Source organism: Heterodontus francisci, chromosome 9 (assembly GCF_036365525.1).
Source record: "Heterodontus francisci isolate sHetFra1 chromosome 9, sHetFra1.hap1, whole genome shotgun sequence".
In the NCBI taxonomy this organism is placed as follows: domain Eukaryota; kingdom Metazoa; phylum Chordata; class Chondrichthyes; order Heterodontiformes; family Heterodontidae; genus Heterodontus; species Heterodontus francisci.
In genome coordinates this window covers 76,725,621-76,751,025 of record NC_090379.1, presented here as the reverse complement: position 1 = coordinate 76,751,025, position 25,405 = coordinate 76,725,621, and the positions used below count along the sequence as shown (strand labels likewise).

Here is a 25,405-nt window from a genome sequence, read left to right as displayed (position 1 = left end):
CTATCAAATTCATCCTTTTGCCTCCCTATAGCAGCATAGCTCACATTAGGAAGTCAGTAAGTAAGGGAATGAAGCACATTCTTCCATTCAGCAGCAGTAGCACATGTTGGTTTTACAGTGCAAAGCACCACCACATTGTCCAGCTGACATTGGCATGCCATTCCTTGTCTTTAAAGCACTAAATGGTAAATCCTGCAGTTGTTAATATAATTCTTGGAGTTTGCTCTGGGATTCTGAAGTGTAATAATTTTTTTTTTACTTTCAATATTGATTAATTAGCTTGGGAAGGGAGAAAAATACTTAGAAATTATGAATAGCTGAAAAATAAAATTGCCTAAATTTTTTTATTCTTTCGTCGGGTGGGGCGTCACTGGTAAGACCAGCATTTGTTGCCCATTCCTAATTGCCCTTGACAATTGAAAGGTTTGCTAGGCCATTTCAAAGGACAGTTAAGAGTCAACCACATTGCTTTGGGTCTGGACAGCCGATTTCCTTCCCTAAAGGGCATTAGTGAACCAGATTTTTCTTTTATGACAATCAATGATCATTTCATGGCACCATTACTGTGACTAGCTTTCAATTCCAGATTTTTATTAATTTATTGAATTTAAATTCCATCAGCTGCCATGGTAGAATTTGAACCCGTGTCTCCAGGGCATTAGCCTGGGCCGCTTGATTACTAATTCAGTGACATTACCACAACACACTGTCTCCCCTATATTGGAATCTTAATATGTATTACTTAAACAATTATTTCTAATGCAAAGTTAAATCCATTTATGTGCAATATAGAAGAATTTATTACAATGTCCTTGTTGTTCTACTGTGCTGAAAAATGTTTTGCTTTCATTTTATAGGAGGTACCCCTGAAGATAAAATGAGGCTGTTTATCATTTACTACATTAGTTCTCCACAGCCACCTTCAGAGGTGAGTTATATTTGATTATTCAGTTACTGAAAAAATGTGAATCCACTAACCTTATAATGTAGAAAGGCCGATTGCTGTTAGAATAATAGAAACCCCTCATAGTTTTAAATACCTCTATTAGGTCTCCCCTTAACCGTCTCTACTCTGTTGTATCATGTGTTTGTTTGATTTTTCTTCTCTGACTGGATAAAAAATTTAAAGCAACAGTGCCAATATTTGGGACGAGTTCCTAATTGACAAACCTCATCATTTCACAAAGTAAGGATCTAATATTTTCAAGGTAAGAAAATAGTATAATGTTGTCTGTGTTCATTTGAGGTTGTTTGTGAAAAGCTTGTAAAATACATTTTAGCACACTTCTTGACTTTGGCTCAATCACTAATACTAACTTGCAGTCTAATAGATAAATGGTAATTTTAAGAAAGGAGGAGGAGTTAAATTAGTACACTTTCACATTCTCAGACACCCTAAAGTGCTTCCACTGTTGGAATGTAGGGTAACGTAACAGCCAATTTGTGCAAGCAAGATTACACAAACAGTAATAAACAGTACAAAACCTGTTGAGTATTTCCAGCATTTTCTGTTCTTATTCCAGAAACAGTAAATTAGTTGAGCAACTAGTTAATCTGCTTTTGGTGGTGTTGGTTGAGGAATGAATCCACAACCTTCTGAATCAGAGGTGAGAGTGCTATAATTGTAAGAGGGAAGCATAAAATGCTTCACCAGATTAAAATATAATGCCTACGTTCAACCACATTTCAGACATAGGAAACTTTTTTGAAAATTCGCACACCAAGAATTAGCCATGGATCTGCACATCTGTGAGATGACGTGTATCCAATGATGGGAAATTTCCACCAAATGGTGGATTTCTGACACTAGGGGTTCAGAAATCTGTCATGGGCATCTCCCTTTCCGACCTTCGAAGTCCGGCTTTTAAAAAAGAAATTGGAACAGTCAGTTCACAGACAGTTCTTTTTTTTTTAAAGCCAGCCAACCACGAAGCTGCCCAAGTTGGATGGAATATGTGTGTGTGGTGTGTGTGTGGTGTGTGTGTGGTGTGTGTGTGGTGTGTGTGTGGTGTGTGTGTGGTGTGTGTGTGTGTGTGTGTGTGTGTAGTTGGATGGGGTACAGTGTGTGTAGGAGGGTAGTTGGATGGGGTACAGTGTGTGTGGCGGAGGGGAGTTGGATGGGGTGCAGTGTGTGTAGTGGGGGAGTTGGATGGGGTGCAGTGTGTGTGGTGGGGGAGTTGGATGGGGTACAGTGTGTGGTGGGGGCGTTGGATGGGGTACAGTGTGTGTGGGAGGCACTTGGATGGGGTACAGTGTGTGGGGGGGAGGTAGTTGGATGGAATACAGGGTGTGTGGGGGGGGATTGTTGGATTGGGTAGAGAGTGTGTGTGGGGAGGAACTGGATGGGGTACAGAGAGTGGGGGTGGAGTTGGATAGGGTTCAGTGTTTGGGGGGGAGGGGAGAGGTGGATGGGGTACAGTGTGTGTGGGGGGGGATTGTTGGATGGGGTACTGTGAGTGTGGGGTGGAGTTGGATGGGGTACAGTGTGTGTTGGGCTGGGGGGAGTTGGACGGGGTACAGTGTGTGTGGGAGGTACTTGGATGGGGTACAGTGTGTGGGGGGGGAAGTAGTTGGATGGGATACAGGGTGTGTGGGGGGGATTGTTGGATTGGGTAGAGAGTGTGTGTGGGGAGGAACTGGATGGGGTACAGAGAGTGGGGGTGGAGTTGGATAGGGTTCAGTGTTTGGGGGGGAGGGGATAGGTGGATGGGGTACAGTGTGTGTGGGGGGGGGATTGTTGGATGGGGTACTGTGAGTGTGGGGTGGAGTTGGATGGGGTACAGTGTGTGTTGGGCTGGGGGGAGTTGGATGGGGTACAGTGAGTGGGGGGGGAGTTGGATAGGGTGCAGTGTGTGTAGGGGGAGAGTTTGACTGGGTACAGTGTGTGTATGGGGGGATTGTTGGGTGGGTTACTGTGTGGGTGGGGTGTAGTTGGATGGGGTACAGTGGGTGGGGAGGGAGTTGGCTAAGGCGATGTGTTTGGGGGGGATATAGGTGAATGGGGTACAGTGCATGTGTAGGGGAGATTGTTGGATGGGTTACTGTGTGTGTGGGGTGGAGTTGGATGGGGTTCAGTGTGTGCGTGTTTTGGGGAGGTAGTTGGATGGGAACACTGAGGGAGAATTTCAGAGCTTTGATCTGGAGGTGGACAATTCCCTACAAACATTTGCCCCCGTACAAGAAGGAAGTTTAGACTTATGGTGGAATGAAGTACACAAGAGGGGAAACTACAATACTGTCACCAGACATGATGACCTTTTTACTTTGATGAGCTGCTTCCATAGACCAATGGTTGAAGGTTCTTTCAGCAGCTGGGTCCACCCAGATAAATGTTAGCACATACAGTGCCATGTAAACTGTAAAATATGCAGAGAGCAGAGGATAAGTCGAGTTTGGAGTACTTTGCAAGAAGACACAAGACCAGTGATGGTGTCAGTGGCAAGCTGGTGAAGTGTGTTTAAGAGGCCCACAAAATGTATGCTGAGGAAAAACTTCAGGGGAGCAAAGAAAAAGAGGAACAGAGGAAAAGGCCAGAAATCACATACCAGAAACTGACCACAAAACACTTCGCCAAAGCAGTTATGATGTTTGCTGCTAAGAAAGCAAGAAAGGCCCATTTTACAGTTCTATATTCATCAGCTAAAGGGAAAACCTAACCAGTCAATTAGCAGTGTTTGTAAAACTTTAGCATAGTGTTACAATCAGGTGAGGAGGGGTCGAAGAGCTCCCCTCTTTTTCCTCTCCTTGTTTGACTACAACAGGTTTATTTCTTGTTGAAATGAATATACTTGCCAATTTAGTGAGTTTACACGCTGTGATCATTTAAAAAAAAGAGCCAATCGGACGGGTTTTCTCAAGTTTAACAAAGAGAGGTTAGCTTTATTGTACTTAAACCAAGCTAAGTAAAATAGTAATACACGCTCCAACTTTCTCTCATGCACACACACACTAATAGGTTACAGAGTGGGGAAGGATAGATTGGTCGAATTAGAGTCCAGAGAAATAAAAGGGGTATACAGTCTGTGGAGGTTGGTGGCTCGCCTGGCTTCAGGCTGAACTCGGTTCATCTCCACCAGTTTAATATTTAGGATTCCAGCCAGTGAATTAAAAAAATCATCATTCGACTTGCACGTTTCGTGACACCTCCACACAACAGGAAATAAAATGAGATGACAGGAGCATTTCATTATAAGGGTATAAGTTGAAAAGAAGAAACTGTACACACATTCATCCTCAAACACTCACTTATCAATCTCACACTGCCATAACTCTGCTCTGGTCTAGTTTTCATCCAGGATGACTCTGTACTAAGTTAGACTCTGGATAAAGCATCAGTTATTGCATTGTTTTTCCCTGCAATGTGGGTAATCTTTAGGTAGTAAGGTTGCAAAAGCAGGCTCCATCGAAATAGTCTTGCATTCTGGATTTTGAATTTCTCCACAAATGTCAAAGGATTGTGGTCAGTATAAGCTACAGTCTCTCTATATCCATATTGGGCATATACTTCAATGTGCTTGAGAGCCAGTAACAGTTCCAGAGCTTCCTTGTCCACAGTAGAGTATCTCTTTTGATGTTTATTTAATTTTTTGGAGAAATACCCAACTGGTTTCTCAATGCCTGACTCATCATCTTGGAGCAGGACGGCACCTGTCCCTAGGTCACTAGCATCAACAGCCACTGAAGAATGTTTATAAAATTTGGAACTGCTAGCTCCGGCTCATTGGTTAAGATGGTTTTCAGTCTCTCGAAGGCTGTTTGGCACCTCCCTAACCATACTACCTTTGCTCTTTTTTGTAAAAAGTCTGTCGGTGGGGCGGCTTTCGTGCTGAAGCTTGGGACGAACTTGTGGTAAAACATCCCCAAAAATCGTATTAGTTCCTGTTTCGTGGGGACAGGAAAATCCATCGATGCCTGTACCTTCGCTGCTGTGGGCAGCATCTGCACTTGTCCCACAACATCCCCTAGGTAGGATACCAGTGCTTTAGCAAACTCTGTTTTTGCAGGATTTACCACTAGGTCAGCTGACTCTAACCTTTGAAAGAGGACTTCTAACTGGTCTAGCTTGTTCCCCCCAGGTGTCACTGTATACCAGGATTGTCCAACCTTTTTGCGTGGGGGGGCTACATTATAATTTTGTCTTATATAGGGGGCCGGTGAGACAATTTCGGAGAGATTAAAACATCAAAACTTTATCTTACTATTAATCAAAACAACAAATGTGCATTTTTGTGAAAAAGCTTTAAATGAGATTAATTTATTGACTTCCTTTCTCATCACTGTTGGTCACTGATTTAGTGAGATACCTAGCATTTTTTGCTTGCTCTGTCTGTCTCTCTCTCCCTGTCTCTCCCGCCCTGTGCTCCCCCTTCATTCTCTGTTCCCCCCCCTTCATTCTCTGTTCCCCCCCCTTCATTCTCTGTTCCCCCCCCTGCGCTCCCTGTTCCCCCCCTGCGCTCCCTGTTCCCCCCCCTGCGCTCCCTGTTTCCCCCCCTGCGCTCCCTGTTCCCCCCCTGCGCTCCCTGTTCCCCCCCTGCGCTCCCTGTTCCCCCCCTGCGCTCCCTGTTCCCCCCCTGCGCTCCCTGTTCCCCCCCTGCGCTCCCTGTTCCCCCCCTGCGCTCCCTGTTCCCCCCCTGCGCTCCCTGTTCCCCCCCTGCGCTCCCTGTTCCCCCCCTGCGCTCCCTGTTCCCCCCCGCGCTCCCTGTTCCCCCCCTGCGCTCCCTGTTCCCCCCCTGCGCTCCCTGTTCCCCCCCTGCGCTCCCTGTTCCCCCCCTGCGCTCCCTGTTCCCCCCCTGCGCTCCCTGTTCCCCCCCTGCGCTCCCTGTTCCCCCCCTGCGCTCCCTGTTCCCCCCCTGCGCTCCCTGTTCCCCCCCTGCGCTCCCTGTTCCCCCCCTGCGCTCCCTGTTCCCCCCCGCGCTCCCTGTTCCCCCCCTGCGCTCCCTGTTCCCCCCCTGCGCTCCCTGTTCCCCCCCTGCGCTCCCTGTTCCCCCCCTGCGCTCCCTGTTCCCCCCCTGCGCTCCCTGTTCCCCCCCTGCGCTCCCTGTTCCCCCCCTGCGCTCCCTGTTCCCCCCCTGCGCTCCCTGTTCCCCCCCTGCGCTCCCTGTTCCCCCCCTGCGCTCCCTGTTCCCCCCCTGCGCTCCCTGTTCCCCCCCTGCGCTCCCTGTTCCCCCCCTGCGCTCCCTGTTCCCCCCCTGCGCTCCCTGTTCCCCCCCTGCGCTCCCTGTTCCCCCCCTGCGCTCCCTGTTCCCCCCCTGCGCTCCCTGTTCCCCCCCTGCGCTCCCTGTTCCCCCCCTGCGCTCCCTGTTCCCCCCCTGCGCTCCCTGTTCCCCCCCTGCGCTCCCTGTTCCCCCCCTGCGCTCCCTGTTCCCCCCCTGCGCTCCCTGTTCCCCCCCTGCGCTCCCTGTTCCCCCCCTGCGCTCCCTGTTCCCCCCCTGCGCTCCCTGTTCCCCCCCTGCGCTCCCTGTTCCCCCCCTGCGCTCCCTGTTCCCCCCCTGCGCTCCCTGTTCCCCCCCTGCGCTCCCTGTTCCCCCCCTGCGCTCCCTGTTCCCCCCCTGCGCTCCCTGTTCCCCCCCTGCGCTCCCTGTTCCCCCCCTGCGCTCCCTGTTCCCCCCCTGCGCTCCCTGTTCCCCCCCTGCGCTCCCTGTTCCCCCCCTGCGCTCCCTGTTCCCCCCCTGCGCTCCCTGTTCCCCCCCTGCGCTCCCTGTTCCCCCCCTGCGCTCCCTGTTGCCCCCCCGCGCTCCCTGTTGCCCCCCCGCGCGCTCCCTGTTGCCCCTCCCTGTCCCGCCTCTCTCTATCTCTCTCTGACAGTTGCAGGGAACGGGAGTGCTCGGAACGGCAGCTTTGGGTTTGGTCAGTTTTTTCAAACACATTGCGCTGTCAGTTTCAAAGCTGACAGGTGCTCACATCAGGAACAGCAGTTTCTGAACTTCGGACAGATTTGGGGTCAGAAAAAAAAGTCAGAACCTGCTGGAAAACCCCAAATCTATTCCAAGTTCAGAAACCACTGTTCCCAATGTCAGCACCTGCCAGCTGTGAAACTAACAGAGCAATGTTTCTAAAAAGCCGGTCTGGTCGAAGATGACAATGGGAAATTTCTCACCTCTGCAATACATCCGCGGGCCGAATCCTGGCCTGCGGGCCGTATGTTGGACAACCCTGCTGTATACCAACAGATCATCCAGGTACGCTGCACGGTTCTGCAGGCAAGCCCCTACCTGGTGCATGAGCCTTTGGAAGGTGGCTGGGGCGTTTCTTAATCCAAATGACATCACCCGGCACTGGAATAAGCCCTCTGGGGTGACAAAAGCTGAGATCTCTCTAGCTTGGGTGGTTAAGGGAACCTGCCAATACCCTTTTAATAAGTCCAATTTTGTTATGTAGGAGGCATTTCCTACTCTATCGATACAGTCTTCCAGGCGAGGAATCGGATCGGAGTCAGCTCTGGTCACTGCATTAACCTTCCTGTAATCAATGTAGAGCCTTGTTGAGCCATCGAGCTTGGGGAACTCCAGCTCCTCTGGCTGGGTTCAGTCAGCTTGTGCTCCAGCAGGTACTGAATTTCCTCCTGAACCTGGGTCAGTTTCCCGGGACCTCGGCAATTTTGCTTTATGGGAGGGGTCTCTCCTACATCCACATTATGTTGTGCACCCTGATTTGTTCCTGCAGATCTCTTTAAATGCTTTGAGCAGCCTTGTTTGGTCTCATCTCTGTTCTGCGTTTAGATAATCCCCCTAACATTTCAGGGTTAGCCAACCGGATGGTAGGGGGTTCAATTTAGGAATCCTCCTGGCCTTCCTCTCTGTCCCTTTCGCCCTCCTCCTCTTTACTATACTGTACAGGCCACTGAACCAGGCTTTAAGTGGTTCACCCTGTATTGGTAGCACCACAAACACATGGTCTCCAGTCTGAGATGATCTGGCCTTGGCATGTTTATCCGCCTGCCTTTTCATAGCAGTCTGGGAGGTTTTTAGTTGTTCCTGAACCACCACACAGGCTGTCGTCATCCGCTTATGGAACATGGAGCTGTAGTCTAACATTGGCAGGTTTGTCCCTGTGTCCTAAAAACGTCTCCTTGATTAGTTAAAGCGGACCCCTCACCTCATGTCCATAAACTAATTCAAAGGGACTAAACCCAGTAGACTCATTGGGTGAGTCCCTGGTAGCGAACAGAAGAAATACCAGCCCTTTGTCCCAGTCATGAGGATACTCCAAGCAGTATTTTTTTTTAATTCATTCATGGGATGTAGGCGTCACTGGCCAGGCCAGCATTTATTGCCCATCCCTAATTGCCCTTGAGAAGGTGGTGGTGAGCTGCCTTCTTAAACTGCTGCAGTCCATGTGGGGTAGGTATACCCACAGTGCTGTTAGGAAGGGAGTTCCAGAATTTTGACCCAGCGACAGTGAAGGAACGGCGATATAGTTCCAAGTCAGGATGGTGTGTGACTTGGAGGGGAACAGGCAGGTGGTGGTATTCCCATGTATTTGGTGCCCTTGTCCTTCTAGTTGGTAGAGGTCACAGGTTTGGAAGGTGCTGTCTAAGGAGCCTTGGTGCATTGCGGCAGTGTATCTTGTAGATGGTACACAATGCTGCCACTGTGCGTCGGTGGTGAAGGGAGTGAATGTTTGTAGATGGGGTGCCAACCAAGCAGCCTGCTTTTTCCTGGATGGTGTCGAGCTTCTTGAGTGTACTTGGAGCTGTACCCATCCAGCCAAGTGGAGAGTATTCTATCACACTCCTGACTTGTACCTTGTAGATTGTGGACAGTCTTTGGGGAGTAAGGAGGTGAGTTACTCGCCTCAGGATTCCTAGCCTCTGACCTGCTCTTGTAGCCATGGTATTTATATGGCTACTCCAGTTCAGTTTCTGGTCAATGGTAATCACCAGGATGTTGATAGTGGGGGATTCAGCGATGGTAACGCCATTGAATGTCAAGGGGAGATGGTTAGATTCTCTCTTGTTGGAGATGGTCATTGCCTGGCACTTGTGTGGCGCGAATGTTACTTGCCACTTATCAGCCCAAGCCTGGATATTGTCCAGGTCTTGCTGCAGACCTGGTGTGCTGATCATTGTCTTTAGGGTCTGGTGATACCGTTCCAAAGTCTCCTGTGACTGTGGGTGGTAGGCTGAGGACTTTAGCTGGGTTGCACTCAGATTACCTTTTGAAACATACTGGACATAAAATTCGTGCCCTGACAGATCTCGATAGGCAGCCCATATTGGGTGAAGAATTGGGTTAGCCCCTCCACCACTACCTTGCAGAGATAGTTCTTAGGGGAATGGCCTCTAGAATTCATGTAGCCACATCCATGATGGTGAGAAGATACTGGTAGCCCACTTTTGTTTTTGGCCGGGACCGCACACAATCCACCAGCACTCTGCTGAACAGTTCCCCGAAAGCTGGTATGGGAATTAGGGATGCAGGTTTTATTGCAGGGTGGGGCTTCCCACAATATGGCATGTGTGGCATATTTTACAGAACACCACATCCTTGTGGTGTTGTGGTGAGTGAAAATGCTGTCTTACGTGGGCTTGGATTTTTCGGAGACCGACATGTCCAACCTTGGAATTTTGTGGGCTATTAATATTTCCCTGTGGTACCTCAGTGGCACCACTATCTGGTGAATCACTGTCCACTGTTCATCTGCATCTCTGTGAGGAGGTCTCCACTTCCTCATCAGCACCTCATTCTTTAAATAGTAGCACTCTGGAACTCTCTCTGCTTCAGCTTCAGTTTGAGCAGTCTGTGCTAACATTTTTAACACTGGATCGGTTTACTGAGCCTCGACCAAGGATGACCTGCTTAACACTTCCTTTAGTTCCTCTAAATTCCTGAAGAAAGTTTCGGATAACCAGACAGCAGGATCATCCATCTGCAGTGCCAGTTCAGCCTCCTCTGACGGAGCTTGTTTAGCCATGAACAGGGTCACCACACAGTCAGGGAACATGCCAGAGACCACCTCCTGTAACTGCTCTGTCTCCTTGACCTCGTTCGGTCTCTCTAAGACCACTGGGGAAGCTACCAGCTTCGTCCCCGCCAGATCATTACCAACATAGGAAGATAGGAACAGGAGTAGGCCATTCAGCCCCTTGAGCCTGTGCCGCCATTCAATGAGATCATAGCTGATCCGCGGCCTAACTCCATATACCTGCCTTTGGCCCATATCCCTTAATATCTTTGCTTAACAAAAATTTATCTATCTCAGATTTAAAATTAACAACTGTTCTAGCTTCAACTGCTGTTTGTGGGAGAGAGTTCCAAACCTCTACCACCCTTTGCGTGAAGAAGTGCTTCTTAACATCTCTCCTGAACGGTCTGGTCCTAATTTTTAGACTATGCCTCCTAGTTTTAGAATCTCCAACCAGTGGAAATAGTTTATCTTTATCTAGCCTGTCTTTTCCTGTTAATATCTTGAAGACTTCGATCAGATCACCCCTTAACCTTCTAAATTCTAGTGAAAACAGGCCTAATTTGTGTAATCTCTCCTCGTAACTTAACCCCTGTAGTCCAGGTATCATTCTTGTTCCAAGCACCAGGTCCACAGGTAAACTAGAGGCAATCCCCACGGTTACCAGTCCTGAAATAAGGTCGCACACCAGATGCATTCGATATAAAGGTATGGGCATATACCTTCCCCTGATACCGTTCACTAATACTTTGGCATTCAATGCACTCTCTGGGGGAAGGGTGATGCCTTTTCCCAGCAGATGGGATTGGGTGGCTCCTGTATCTCTAAGTATGACGATGGGCTTACTTTTAAAAAGTTTATTCTTTCATGGAATATGGACGTCGCTGGCTAGGCCAGCTTTTATTGCCCATCCCTAATTGCTCTTGAGAAGGTGGTGGTGAGCTGCCTTCTTGAACCACAGCAGTCCCTGTGGGGTAGGTACACCCACAGTGCTGTTAGGATGGGAGTTCCAGGACTTTGGCCCAGCGACAGTGAAGGAACGGCGATACGGTTCCAAGTCAGGATGGCGTGTGGCTTGGAGGGGAACTTGCAGGTGGTGGTGTTCCCATGTGGCTGTTTGCCCTTGTACTTCTAGATGGTTGAGGTCACAGGTTTGGAAAGTGTTGGTGAAGGAAGCTTGGCGAGTTGCTGCAGTGCATCTTGTAGATGGTACACTCTGCTGACACTGTGCTTCGGTCGTGGTGGGAGTGAATGTTGAAGGTGGTGGATGGGGTGCCAATCAAGTGGCTGCTTTGTCCTGAATGGTGTCGAAATGGTGTCGAACTTCTTGAGTGTTGTTGGAGTTGCACTCACCCAGGCAAGTGGATAATGTCCCATCACACTCCTGACTTGTGACTTGTAGATGCTGGACAGTCTTGGGAGTCAGGAGGTGAGTTACTTACTGTAGAATTCCCAGCCTCTGATCTGTTCTTGTAGCCACAGTACTTATATGGCTGGTCCCATTTAATTTCTGGTCAATAGTTCATTTGAGGGGTAGGGGGCTACTTTTCCTCTGGACACAAATTCCTGGTAACTCTCAGGGATTTTTTTAAGTTCTCCCACACACTCACTGACACCGGCACTTTTACAGGGATTTACTGCCGCAGCTAGACCCACAGCCTGGTCTGCTGTGGTTTCCATCACGGCCTCTTTTGCTGCACTGGTCTGGTATACCCTGACTATTCCGATGGGTTTTCCCCGTAACTTCCAGCAGTCAGCTAGAAGGTCACCTGCCTTGTTGCAGTTAAAACATACAGGCTTTCGGGCATCACTCCTGTTCTCAGCCCCTTCCTTTTGGCCTGAGGAAGGCCCTCTGTGTTTCTAGCTTTCCCTTCGCACCCATGGCTGCTCATTGTGGAGAAGGTCATAATCATCAGCCGAGGTTGCTGCCTGCCTGGCTCTTGGAACCTTTAGTTCCTCCAGGTGGGTTTTCATGGAGAGGGGAAGTGAGTTTTTGAACTCCTCGAGGAGGATCACTTCTCAGGTTTCCGTAGGTGGGCTGTATCTTAAGCGCCCATATCCATCAGTCGAAAGCGAGTTGCTTAACCCTTTCAAACATGATGCAAGTTTGTTCAGGCCGTTTTCGGAGAGTTCAGAATTTTTGGCAGTGCGCCTCCGGTACCAGCTCATATGCACTCAGGATTGCATTTTTGGTCATCTCATATTATGATTAACTCTCATCAGACAATAGGGAATAAACCTCAAAGACTTTTCCTGTTAATTTGCTTTGCAGATGCAGGGTCCAGCCCTCCACTGGCCACTTCAACTGTTTTGCTAGCTTTTCAAATGAGATAAGAAATGCTTCCACAGCCCCTCATGGAACTTTGGTATCAATTGGGAGAACTTTAAGAGTTCAGCACTCGGTCCTGAGCTAGGGGTAGTTCCCTCCCTAGCGGTGCCTTCACTGGGTACATTGGGTCTTCCCCTATTCATTTCGAGATGCCTTAACTCTCTTTCCTGCTTCTTCAGGAAAGCTCTTACTTTCTCCCTTTCCTGGAATTCTCTCTCTTTCTTCCTTCCATTCCTATCTCTCCCTTTCCTTTTCTTTTTCTTGGAATTCTAACTCTAGTGTCCACAGTTCCAGCTGCATCTTGGCTAATGCTGTTCTGTCTGTTTCAGATTCTATGCCTGTTCCCAGTACTTCAATTTCAATTTCAAAATGATTTGCCACAATTTTAGGATTTCAGGTTTCCTAGCTTTTGGATGGATATTTATCACTCAGTGCCTAGCTGTACTCCTTAACTCTTCAACAGATAGGACTTATAAATGTCCAAGTTACTTCACTCTGTTCTAGGAAGGTACTGGCCTCGAATGTGGACATTTTAGTACCCTAGCAGAGAAAAGCACAAGAATACCTGTTTTGAAATTTTTTAAAATTATTGCAAGGGATCAATTTAGTTTCCTGCTTCCAATTTCTGGTTTGTCTTTGGGTTTGATTGCTGACATAGAACCCCCAGATTTCTGTTATGATCAGGTGGGAGAGGGTCGAAGGGCTCCCCTCTTCCCTCTCCTTGTTTGACCACAACAGGTTTATTTCTTTTTTAAATGGATATGCTTGCCAATTCAGTGAATGTGTAACTGTTTGCACATCGTGATCATAAAAAGAGCCAGTTGGACAGGTTTTCTCACATTTAACAAAGAAAGAGGTTAGCTTTATTGTTCTTAAACCGATCTAAGTAAAATAATAATACACGCTCCAACTTTCTCACACACACACACAAAATGAGGTTACAGACTGGGGAAGGATAGATTGGTCGCATTAGAGTTCAGAGAAATAAAAAGTCTGTGGAGTTTGATGACTCGGCTGCCTTCAAGCTGAATTTGGTGGTTTGTCTCTACCAGTTCAATGTTCAGCTTTCCAGCCGGTGGATTAAAAAAAAACATCATTCAACCTAAAATGTTTTCATGTCAACAGATTTGTGTACAAAACAGAGAATACCTCAAATTATGTGCTGATGGGAAGAAAGTCTGTATAAAAGACAAAAACAACTGGATGAGCGAAAAAGCTGAAGAAGCAGAAGATGCTTTCAAGAATAGTAACACTAAGAAAATATATTCACTAGTCAAGGTCAATCCCACTGCCTTGTGGGCGTCTCGGGAGAGACCAAGGCTAAGGGAGTAAACCCTAACAGATAATACGGAGCGGAACTCCGTAGGCAGTCATGTGTCACCTTTGGCATGTTTCCGGCAGTTCCTGCAGCCATACCAGTGCCAAACGTCGTGCCCTGCACTCCTTTGGACCCCACCAGAAAGGCCGAGAGGGGGGTTTTGACGACTGGGCAACTCTCAACCACCATAAATTTGCCCAGGCATGTGCCATGGAGAGGTCACTCCATAGTTGCCTCACAGCGACTGAAACAACATGGAAGGCAGCAGTTACGGGTTATAAGTCCAGATAAATTGGCGTAGAAACTGGGCACCACGGGTTGCCTTTGTCAGTGGGAGAGGCCATTGCACCTCACTGGACAGCTACCACCCGCCTCAAAGCGGGCAGCCCCCGGTCAATAAGGTTCTGTCCCACCACAGTTTACCTGCTTCGATGGGTGCTTGGAGCTCAGGGTCATTGCCCGAAAGGTGGACTGATACACCGCACCAAACAACACAAAAAAAGGAAAGAAGGTACCAGCCCTTCGCTTTGCAAGCTGGAACGTCAGAACTATGTGTCCTGGCCTGTTGGAAGACCTTACACAAATCAACGATTCTCGGAAGACCGCCATCATTAACAACGAGCTCAGTAGACTCAATGTAGACATTGCAGCACTTCAGGAGACTCGCCTCCCCGCGAGTGGATCTCTCGCAGAGCAAGACTACACCTTCTTCTGGCAGGGCAGGGATCCTGAAGAACCAAGACAGCATGGAGTGGGCTTCGCCATCAGAAGCTCCTTGCTCAGCATGATAGAGCCTCCCTCAAATGGCTCGGAACGCATACTGTCCATCCGACTGCTCACCACCTCTGGTCCAGTACACCTACTCAGCATCTATGCTCCAACACTCTGCTCCCCACCTGAAGCTAAAGATCAGTTCTACGAGGAACTCCATAACATCCTTAGCAGCATCCCCAACACCGGACACCTATTCCTGCTGGGGGACTTTAATGCCAGGGTTGGGGCCGACCATGACTCATGGCCCTCCTGCCTTGGGCACTATGGCGTTGGAAGGATGAATGTGAACGGGCAAAGACTGCTTGAGTTGTGTACCTATCATAACCTCTGCATCACCAACTCGTTCTTTCACACTAAACCCTGTCATCAGGTTTCATGGAGGCACCCAAGATCGCGTCGTTGGCACCAGCTAGACCTCATCGTCACAAGGCGAGACACCTCAAACAGTGTTCAAATCACACGCAGCTTCCACAGTGCGGACTGCGACACCAACCACTCCCTGGTGTGCAGCAAGGTTAGACTCAGACCAAAGAAGTTGCATCATTCCAAGCAGAAGGACCATGCGCGCATCAACACGAGCAGAATTTCTCACCCACAGCTGTTACAAAAATTTCTAAATTCACTTGTAACAGCCCTTCAAAACACTCCCACAGGGGATGCTGAGACCAAGTGGGCCCACATCAGAGACGCCATCTATGAGTCAGCTTTGACCACCTACGGCAAAAGTGCGAAGAGAAATGCAGACTGGTTTCAATCTCATAATGAAGAGCTGGAACCTGTCATAGCCGCTAAGCGCATTGCACTGTTGAACTACAAGAAAGCCCCCAGCGATTTAACATCCGCAGCACTTAAAGCAGCCAGAAGCACTGCACAAAGAACAGCCAGGCGCTGCGCAAACACCGACTGGCAACACCTATGCAGTCATATTCAGCTGGCCTCAAACACCGGAAACATCAGAGAAATGTATGATGGCATGAAGAGAGCTCTTGGGCCAACCATCAAGAAGATCGCCCCCCCTCAAATCTAAATCAGGGGACATAATCACTGACCAACGCAAACAAATGGACTGCTGGATTGAGCACTACCTAGAACTGTACTCTAGGGAGAATGCTGTCACTGAGACTGCCCTCAATGCAGCCCAGCCTCTATCAGTCATGGATGAGCTGGACATACAGCCAACCAACTCAGAACTCAGTGATGCCATTGATTCTCTAGCCAGCGGAAAAGCCCCTGGGAAGGACCGCCTTACTCCTGAAATAATCAAGAGTGCCAAGCCTGCTATACTCTCAGCACGACATGAACTGCTATGCCTGTGCTGGGATGAGGGAGCAGTATCCCAGGACATGCGCGATGCCAATATCATCACCCTCTATAAAAACAAAGGTGACCGCGGTGACTGCAACAACTACCGTGGAATCTCCCTGCTCAGCATAGTGGGGAAAGTCTTTGCTCGAGTCGCTCTGAACAGGCTCCAGAAGCTGGCCGAGCGCGTCTACCCTGAGGCACAGTGTGGCTTTCGTGCAGAGAGATCGACCGTTGACATGCTGTTCTCCCTTAGTCAGATATAGGAGAAATGCAGTGAACAACAGATGCCCCTCGACATTGCTTTCATTGATCTCACCAAAGCCTTTGACCTCGTCAGCAGACGTGGTCTCTTCAGACTACTAGAAAAGATTGGATGCCCACCAAAGCTACTAAGTATCATCACCTCATTCCATGACAATATGAAAGGCACAATTCAACATGGTGGCTCCTCATCAGAGCCCTTTCCTATCCTGAGTGGCGTGAAACAGGGCTGTGTTCTCGCACTCACACTTTTTGGGATTTTCTTCTCCCTGCTGCTTTCACATGCGTTCAAGTCCTCTGAAGAAGGAATTTTCCTCCACACAAGATCAGGGGGCAGGTTGTTCAACCTTGCCCGTCTTAGAGCGAAGTCCAAAGTACGGAAAGTCCTCATCAGGGAACTCCTCTTTGTGACGATGCTGCTTTAACATCTCACACTGAAGAGTGTCTGCAGAGTCTCATCGATAGGTTTGCGGCTGCCTGCAATGAATTTGGCCTAACCATCAGCCTCAAGAAAACGAACATCATGGGGCAGGACGTCAGAAATGCTCCATCCATCAATATTGGCAACCACGCTCTGGAAGTGGTTCAAGAGTTCACCTACCTAGGCTCAACTATCACCAGTAACCTGTCTCTCGATGCAGAAATCAACAAGCGCATGGGAAAGGCGTCCGCTGCTATGTCCAGACTGGCCAAGAGAGTGTGGGAAAATGGCGCACTGACACGGAACACAAAAGTCCGAGTGTATCAAGTCTGTGTCCTCAGTATCTTGCTCTATGGCAGCGAGGCCTGGACAATGTCTATCAGCCAAGAGCGACGTCTCAACTCATTCCATCCTCGCTGCCTCCGGAGAATCCTTGGCATCAGGTGGCAGGACCGTATCTCCAACGCAGAAGTACTCTAGGCGGCCAACATCCCCAGCATGTACACCCTACTGAGCCAGCGGCGCTTGAGATGGCTTGGTCATATGAGCCGCATGGAAGTTGGCAGGATCCGCAAAGACACATTGTACAGCGAGCTCATCACTGGTATCAGACCCACCGGCTGTCCATGTCTGCACTTCAAAGACGTCAGCAAACGTGACATGAAGTCCTGTGACATTGACCACAAGTCGTGGGAGTCAGTTGCCAGTGATCGCCAGAGCTGGCGGACAGCCATAAAGGCAGGACTAAAGAGTGGCGAGTCAAAGAGACTTAGCAGTTGGCAGGAAACGACAGAAATGCAAGGAGAGAGCCAACTGTGTAACAGCCCCAACAACCAATTTTATCTGCAGCACCTGTGGAAGAGTCTGTCACTCTAGAATTGGCCTTTATAGCCACTCCAGGCGCTGCTCCACAAACCACTGACCACCTCTAGGTACTTACCCATTGTCTCTTGAGACAAGGAGGCACAGTGGCGCAGTGGTTAGCACCGCAGACTCACAGCTCCAGGGACCCGGGTTCGATTCCGGGTACTGCCTGTGTGGAGTTTGCAAGTTCTCCCTGTGTCTGCGTGGGTTTTCTCCGGGTGCTCCGGTTTCCTCCCACAAGCCAAAAGACTTGCAGGTTGATAGGTAAATTGGCCATTATAAATTGTCACTAGTATAGGTAGGTGGTAGGGAAATATAGGGACAGGTGGGGATGTTTGGTAGGAATATGGGATTAGTGTAGGATTAGTATAAATGGGTGGTTGATGTTCGGCACAGACTCGGTGGGCCGAAGGGCCTGTTTCAGTGCTGTATCTCTAATCTAATCTAATCTAAAAGATAAGATATCTGAGGCAGGTAAAGTTGTGGCCATGCCACCTTTTGCCCAAAACTGGTTTGACAAGACATATTATGTAAATTTAGTCCTCATTTAGTGTGCCTAATCACACTCTGCATAATGCATTTGTTGCCAAAAAGGTTAAAGCCTTCTATGCTACTGTACTCCGTCTTGGCAAATGAACAGGAGAGAAAAATAGTTGCAAGGTATGGGTTAAGATTAAGTTGGACACTGCAAATGGATTCAGAGAAAAAGGCTACGACAGAAAAGGGGATGAAACCAACTAAGTTTAAGAAAATTTGCAGGAAGAAGCTAAATGCACCAGGCAAAAGCTTAAGTAGAAAAGTAATGGGAGATTAGAGAAGTAACAATGACAGGAAATGTAGGAGTTGAAGGAATGCAGTTTTGATGAGATGATGGTGATACATTGCCAAAGATTTCCAGAGGGAAAGAAAGACACTTGCACTATGGGCTACACGTTCCAAAATGCTTCCTCAGGGACTGCTTGCTGTGTATTTTGAAACATATTAAGTATGGTAGCATGTTGAGAACTATTATATTATCTCCCAGAAAGGTCTTTCCCTTGTCCAGCAATAACAATACTTCACATTGACTTAGCATGCCATCATTTAAACTGTTTATGTTACTCAATAACTTTAAAAGTGCATTGTAATTCAGGCTTGTAAGGTGATTTCCTAATTAAAAGTTGAAATTTTAACTCCAAGGCCTACAAAAAAAAAATCAATATTCTAAAACTGTTTTGAAGACCAAAATACTGTACATCTTTTCCTTGAAAAGAAGATCTTGATTTTTATTTCAAACAATTATCTAGCCAAAATACATATCATAGAACATAGAACATTACAGCGCAGTACAGGCCCTTCGGCCCTCGATGTTGCGCCGACCTGTGAAACCATCTGACCTAAACTATTCCATTTTCATCCATATGTCTATCCAATGACCACTTAAATGCCCTTAAAGTTGGCGAGTCTACTACTGTTGCAGGCAGGGCGTTCCACGGCCCTACTACTCTCTGAGTAAAGAAACTACCTCTGACATCTGTCCTATATCTATCACCCCTCAACTTAAAGCTATGTCCCCTCGTGTTTGCCAACACCATCCGAGGAAAAAGACTCTTATATGCCATAAAGTCACCTCTCCTCCTCCTTCTCTCCAACGAAAACAACCTCAAGTCCCTCAGCCTTTCCTCGTAAGACCTTCCCTCCATACCAGGCAACATCCTAGTAAATCTCCTCTGCACCCTTTCCAAAGCTTCCACATCCTTCCTATAATGCGGTGACCAGAACTACACGCAATACACCAGGTGCGGCCGCACCAGAGTTTTGTACAGCTGCAGCATGACCTCGTGGCTCCGAAACTCGATCCCCCTACTAATAAAAGCTAACACACCATATGCCTTCTTAACAGCCCTATTAACCTGGGTGGCAACTTTCAGGGATTTATGTACCTGGACACCAAGATCTCTCTGCTCATCTACACTACCAAGAATCTTCCCATTAGCCCAGTACTCTGCATTCCTGTTACTCCTTCCAAAGTGAATCACCTCACACTTTTCCGCATTAAACTCCATTTGCCATCTCTCAGCCCAGCTCTGCAGCCTATCTATGTCCCTCTGTAACCTACAACATCCTTCGGCACTATCCACAACTCCATCGACCTTCGTGTCATCCGCAAATTTACTAACCCACCCTTCTACACCCTCATCCAGGTCATTTATAAAAATGACAAACAGCAGTGGCCCCAAAACAGATCCTTGCGGTACACCACTAGTAACTAAACTCAAGGATGAACAATTGCCATCAACCACCACCCTCTGTCTTCTTTCAGCTAGCCAATTTCTGATCCAAAGCACTAAATCACCTTCAATCCCATACTTCCGTATTTTCTGCAATAGCCTACCGTGGGGAACCTTATCAAACTCCTTACTGAAATCCATATACACCACATCCACGGCTTTACCCTCATCCACCTGTTTGGTCACCTTCTCAAAAAACTCAATAAGGTTTGTGAGGCACGACCTACCCTTCACAAAACCGTGCTGACTATCGCTAATGAACTTATTCTTTTCAAGATGATTATAAATCCTATCTCTTATAACCTTTTCCAACATTTTACCCACAACCGAAGTAAGGCTCACAGGTCTATAATTACCAGGGCTGCCTCTACTCCCCTTCTTGAACAAGGGGACAACATTTGCTATCCTCCAGTCTTCCAGCACTATTCCTGTCGACAATGACGACATAAAGATCAAGGACAAAGGCTCTGCAATCTCTTCCCTGGCTTCCCAGAGAATCCGAGGATAAATTCCATCTGGCCCAGGTGACTTATCTATTTTCACACTTTCCAAAATTGCTAACACCTCCTCCTTGTGAACCTCAATCCCATCTAGCCTAGTAGTCTGAATCTCAGTATTCTCCTCGACAACATTTTCTTTCTCTACTGTAAATACTGACGAAAAATATTCATTTAACGTTTCCCCTATCTCCTCTGATTCCACACACAACTTCCCACTACTATCCTTGATTGGCCCTAATCTAACTCTAGTCATTCTTTTATTCCTGATATACCTATAGAAAGCCTTAGGATTTTCCTTGATCCTATCCGCCAATGACTTCTTGTGTCCTCTCCTCGCTCTTCTAAGCTCTCCCTTTAGATCCTTCCTGGCTAGCTTGTAACTCTCAAGCGCCCTAACTGAGCCTTCACGTCTCATCCTAACATAAGCCGCCTTCTTCCTCTTGACAAGCGCTTCAACTTCTTTAGTAAACCACGGCTCCCTCGCTCGACAACTTCCTCCCTGCCTGACAGGTACATACTTATCAAGGACACGCAGTAGCTGCTCCTTGAATAAGCTCCACATTTCGATTGTGCCCATCCCCTGCAGTTTCCTTCCCCATCCTACGCATTCTAAATCTTGCCTAATCGCATCATAATTTCCTTTCCCCCAGCTATAATTCTTGCCCTGCGGTATATACCTGTCCCTGCCCATCGCTAAGGTAAACCTAACCGAATTGTGATCACTATCACCAAAGTGCTCACCTACATCTAAATCTAACACCTGGCCGGGTTCATTACCCAGTACCAAATCCAATGTGGCATCGCCCCTGGTTGGCCTGTCGACATACTGTGTCAGAAAACCCTCCTGCACACACTGGACAAAAACTGACCCATCTAAAGTACTCGAACTATAGTATTTCCAGTCAATATTTGGAAAGTTAAAGTCCCCCATAACAACTACCCTGTTACTCTCGCTCCTGTTGAGAATCATCTTCGCTATCCTTTCCTCTACATCTCTGGAACTATTCGGAGGTCTATAGGAAACTCCCAACAGGGTGACCTCTCCTCTCCTGTTTCTAACCTCGGCCCATACTACCTCAGTAGACGAGTCCTCAAACGTCCTTTCTGCTGCCGTAATACTCTCCTTGATTAACAATGCCACACCCCACCCCCTCCTTTACCATCTTCTCTGTTCTTACTGAAACATCTAAATCCCAGAACCTGCAACATTCATTCCTGTCCCTGCTCTACCCATGTCTCCGAAATGGCCACAACATCGAGATCCCAGGTACCAACCCATGCTGCAAGCTCACCCACCTTATTCCGGATGCTCCTGGCGTTGAAGTAGACACACTTTAAACCAAGTTCTTGCTTGCCAGTGCCCTCTTGCGTCCTTGTAACCTTATCCCTGACCTCACTACTCTCAACATCCTGTACACTGGAACTACAATTTAGGTTCCCATCCCCCTGCTGAATTAGTTTAAACCCCCCCCGAAGAGCACTAGCAAATCTCCCCCCCAGGATATTGGTACCCCTCTGGTTCAGGTGAAGACCATCCTGTTTGTAGAGGTCCCACCTACCCCAGAATGAGCCCCAATTATCCAGGAAACCAAAACCCTCCCTCCTACACCATCCCTGCAGCCACGTGTTCAATTCCTCTCTCTCCCTACTCCTCGCTTCGCTAGCACGTGGCACGGGCAACAACCCAGAGATGATAACTCTGTTTGTTCTCGCTCTAAGCTTCCACCCTGGCTCCCTGAATTTCTGCCTTAAATCCCCATCTCTCTTCCTACCTATGTCGTTGGTGCCTATGTGGACCATGACTTGGGGCTGCTCCCCCTCCCCCTTAAGGATCCCAAAAACACTATCCGAGACATCACGAACCCTGGCACCTGGGAGGCAACACACCAACCGTGAGTCTCTCTCGTTCCCACAGAACCTCCTATCTGTTCCCCTAACTATGGAGTCCCCAATGACTAATGCTCTGCTCCTCTTCCTCTTGGTCAATAATCTCAAAAAGGGGAGGTACCCTGTGAACTATCACCCACCTCCACCCGTTTACTTCATTTGTTTCTGGATCAATTAAAACTACACAATTTATTTGCATGTTCCAGTTTACTGAATTACTTATCAATAAAAAAAAGTTTAGCAATGATTCAAATAAATACTAATCGTCTCCAAATTAATCCAGGATTCTTTTTGCCTTCCAATTTTTTTCCTCATTTTATCTCACTTTCTGAAGTTAAAATTAGATTCTGTAACCAACTTGAAAAACAGGTGTTTTTAAAAAATCTGTAGCAAAAACTGATAAAAGATCCTCAAGATCGTATGTAAGACCATGTTGAGAAGGTAAATTTCTGACTTAAATTATATGTACTGCACCACAGGACCAACCTGGTTTTCAAACTTTCAAAATACCCACATGCACAATAAAGAAATTTCTAATGCTTAATATTATGAAGCAGAAATATAAATGCCAGTAGAATGCTTGTGCCACTGCAATGTTATAATGAAGACTTCTGTGGATATGCTATTAAAAAAAACTTTACTGAACTCAAAGATTTTTATTTATTTATTTATTTAGAGATACAGCACTGAAACAGGCCCTTCGGCCCACCGAGTCTGTGCCGACCAACAACCACCCATTTATACTAACCCTACAGTAATCCCATATTCCCTACCACCTCCCTACACTAGGGGCAATTTACAATGGCCAATTTACCTATCACCTGCAAGTCTTTTGAATGTGGGAGGAAACCGGAGCACCCAGTGAAAACCCACGCAGACACAGGGAGAACTTGCAAACTCCACACAGGCAGTACCCAGAATCGAACCCGGGTCCCTGGAGCTGTGAGGCTGCGGTCTTTCTTGCATTATGTCTTGTTACAGGTTGCATGTCCTGCTACTTGTAGTTACGTAGAGTGACGACTTTAGAGTTGCTAATTTTAATGAACATTAAGTATTATCAAGGACTTTACCTTGATTTAGTGGCTTGTGAAGGATAAGGAACGTACATCAGAGGCTGACTGATAATAGGTAAAGGCATTGTTGGGGCAGTTTCCATCACTCACTCCCACAGTTATATGGTATGCTACACCTATCAGCAGGATGATCCTTCGCACTGATGAAAAGAAATAGGAAAGTTTACACCTGCAGAGGATCAATCACCTGTTGAGAACAAGTTATACAGGCAATGGGTGGGGTCTAAGTGATGGTAGGTCTTCTAAATCTTTGTCCATAAGGGTTGCAGGGTGAAAGATAAGACCAAGATGTTTGCTGGAAAAACTCTGCTGCAATCATACATTAGAGTAAGTTAGAGTTTGTGTAGGTGAGATATGTTCCTTGCAAAATTGTTGAACTGGCCTCCTTCTGTTAAGCATAGAGGTTGCAGCATTTATTATCATTGGATAAAAATGAAGCTGAAGCCAGGTTCTCGATTCTTTTAAAATATAGTCTTAAATTTTATCAATTTGATCTATTTTTCTGAGTTCCAGAGCTGCAGATATTCCCTTGAGCTTACGAATGATTCTATCAGTAATATAATTGGAAATCCTATATCAATATCATACAGTATTGGCATAATGCACTGGCATTTAATGGCAAACTATTTAGTGAAATAAAGGTAACACCATAAAATCAAGCAAATTAAGTCAAATTACAAAGCAACTGTATTTTATATAATTGCTTTATACAGCACAGAAACAGGCCCTTCGGCCCATCGTGTCTGTGCCGGCCATTAAGCACCTATTTATTCTAGTCCCAGGTGTGTATATTGATGTCCTTCACCTTCAATTCCACCAACTAATATGTTGCCATTTATTGTAGTAGGTCATTATGATTTATGAGCACTAAATGAAGGAATTTTGGCCCAGCCAAAGTTGGATAAGTTGAAAACAGCAACTGCAGTTTATTCATCCATTTTTTTTAAATTGGCAGATTAGTTCTGGACTGGAGATGGTTCAGTGCATTTTTTTAGTTAAATTTTCCTTCTGTGTGTTCTTAAAATTTCATTGAAAATTAACTGTAAAGTCATTGAAATTTAGCAGAACTGATTTATATGTGATATTGATAGAATTGAATTTTAAGGTTTTCTATTTTTTCAAATAAAATAATTTAGTCAGAATAATTGTTGTTGGAGCTGCATTCATCCAGGCAAGTGGGCAGTATTCTATCACATTCCTGACTTGTGTCTTGTAGATGGTGGACAGGCTCGGGGTGTCAGAAGGTGAGTTAATTGCTGCAGAATTCCCAGTCTCTGACCTGCTCTGCAGTTACAGTATTTATATGGCTGGTCCAGTTAAGGATTCTGGTCAATCGTAACCCACAAGATGTTGATGATGGGAGACTCAGCGAGAGTAATGCTAGTGAATGTCAAACAGTGATGGTTCGATTCTATCTTGTTGGAGATGGTCATTGCCCGGCACTTGTGTGGTGCAAATGTTATTTACCACTTATCAGCCCAAGCCATAACGTTGTCCAGATCTCGCTAGATGCGGGCACGGACTGCTTCAGTATCTGAGGAGTTGCAAATGGTACTGAACACTGTGGAATCTTCAGCAAAAATTCCCACTTCTGACCTTTACGGAGGGAAGGTCATTGATGAAGCAGCTGAAAATGATCTACCCTGACAAATTCCTGCAGTGATGTCCTGGGGCTGATTTGATTTGGCTCCAATAACCACAACCTTTATGCTAGGTATGACTCCAACCAGTGAAGAATTTCCCCCTGATTCCCATTGACTTCAATTATACTAGGGCTACACTGATGCCACACTCAGCCAAATGCTGCCTTGATGTTAAGGGTAGTCACTCTCACCTCACCTCTGGAATTCAGCTGTTTTGACCATGTTTGGACCAATGCTGCAATGAGTTCTGCAGATTTCCTTCCCGGAAGGACATGATCCGTTTACACGACAATCTGGCGGAACCCAAACCAAGTGTCGGTGAGCAGGTTATTGATGAATAAGTGTTGCTTAATAGCACTGTCAACAACACCTTCTATCATTTTTATGATGATTGAGAGTAGGCTGATGGGGTGGTAGTTAGCTGGATAGGATTTGTCCTGCTTTTCATGGACAAGGCGTACCTTGGCAATTTTCCACATTGTCGGGTAGATGCCAGTGTTGTAACTGTACTTGAGCAGCTTGGCTCAGGGCGTGATTAGTTCTGGAGCACAAGTCTTCAGTACTACAGCTGGGATGTCAGGGCCCATAGCCTTTGATGTATCCAGTGCCTTCACCTGTTTCTCAATATCACATGGAGTGAATCGAATTGGCTGGACTGGAATTTGTGATGATGCTGGGGACCTCAGAAGGAAGCCAAGATCGATCATCAACTCGGCACTTCTGGCTAAAGGTGGTTACAAATGCTTCAGGCTTGTCTTTTGCACTTATCATTGAGGATGGAGATGTTTGTGAAGCTGCCTCCTCCAGTTAGTTGTTTAATTATCCACCACTATTCATGACTGAAGATGGCAGGGCTA

The 25,405-nt window shown here is 47.1% G+C and overlaps 1 protein-coding gene across 2 annotated transcripts in view; it reads left to right on the top strand.

The window, feature by feature from the left end:
- The window catches only part of scfd1 (sec1 family domain containing 1), a 209,582-nt gene that overhangs the window by 86,775 nt on the left and 97,402 nt on the right, over nt 1–25,405 (top strand). For both annotated transcript variants that reach the window (XM_068038345.1, XM_068038346.1), the window contains one exon: nt 858–928. In XM_068038345.1, the coding sequence (XP_067894446.1) occupies nt 858–928 (71 nt within the window). The remainder of the gene's footprint in view (nt 1–857; nt 929–25,405) is intronic.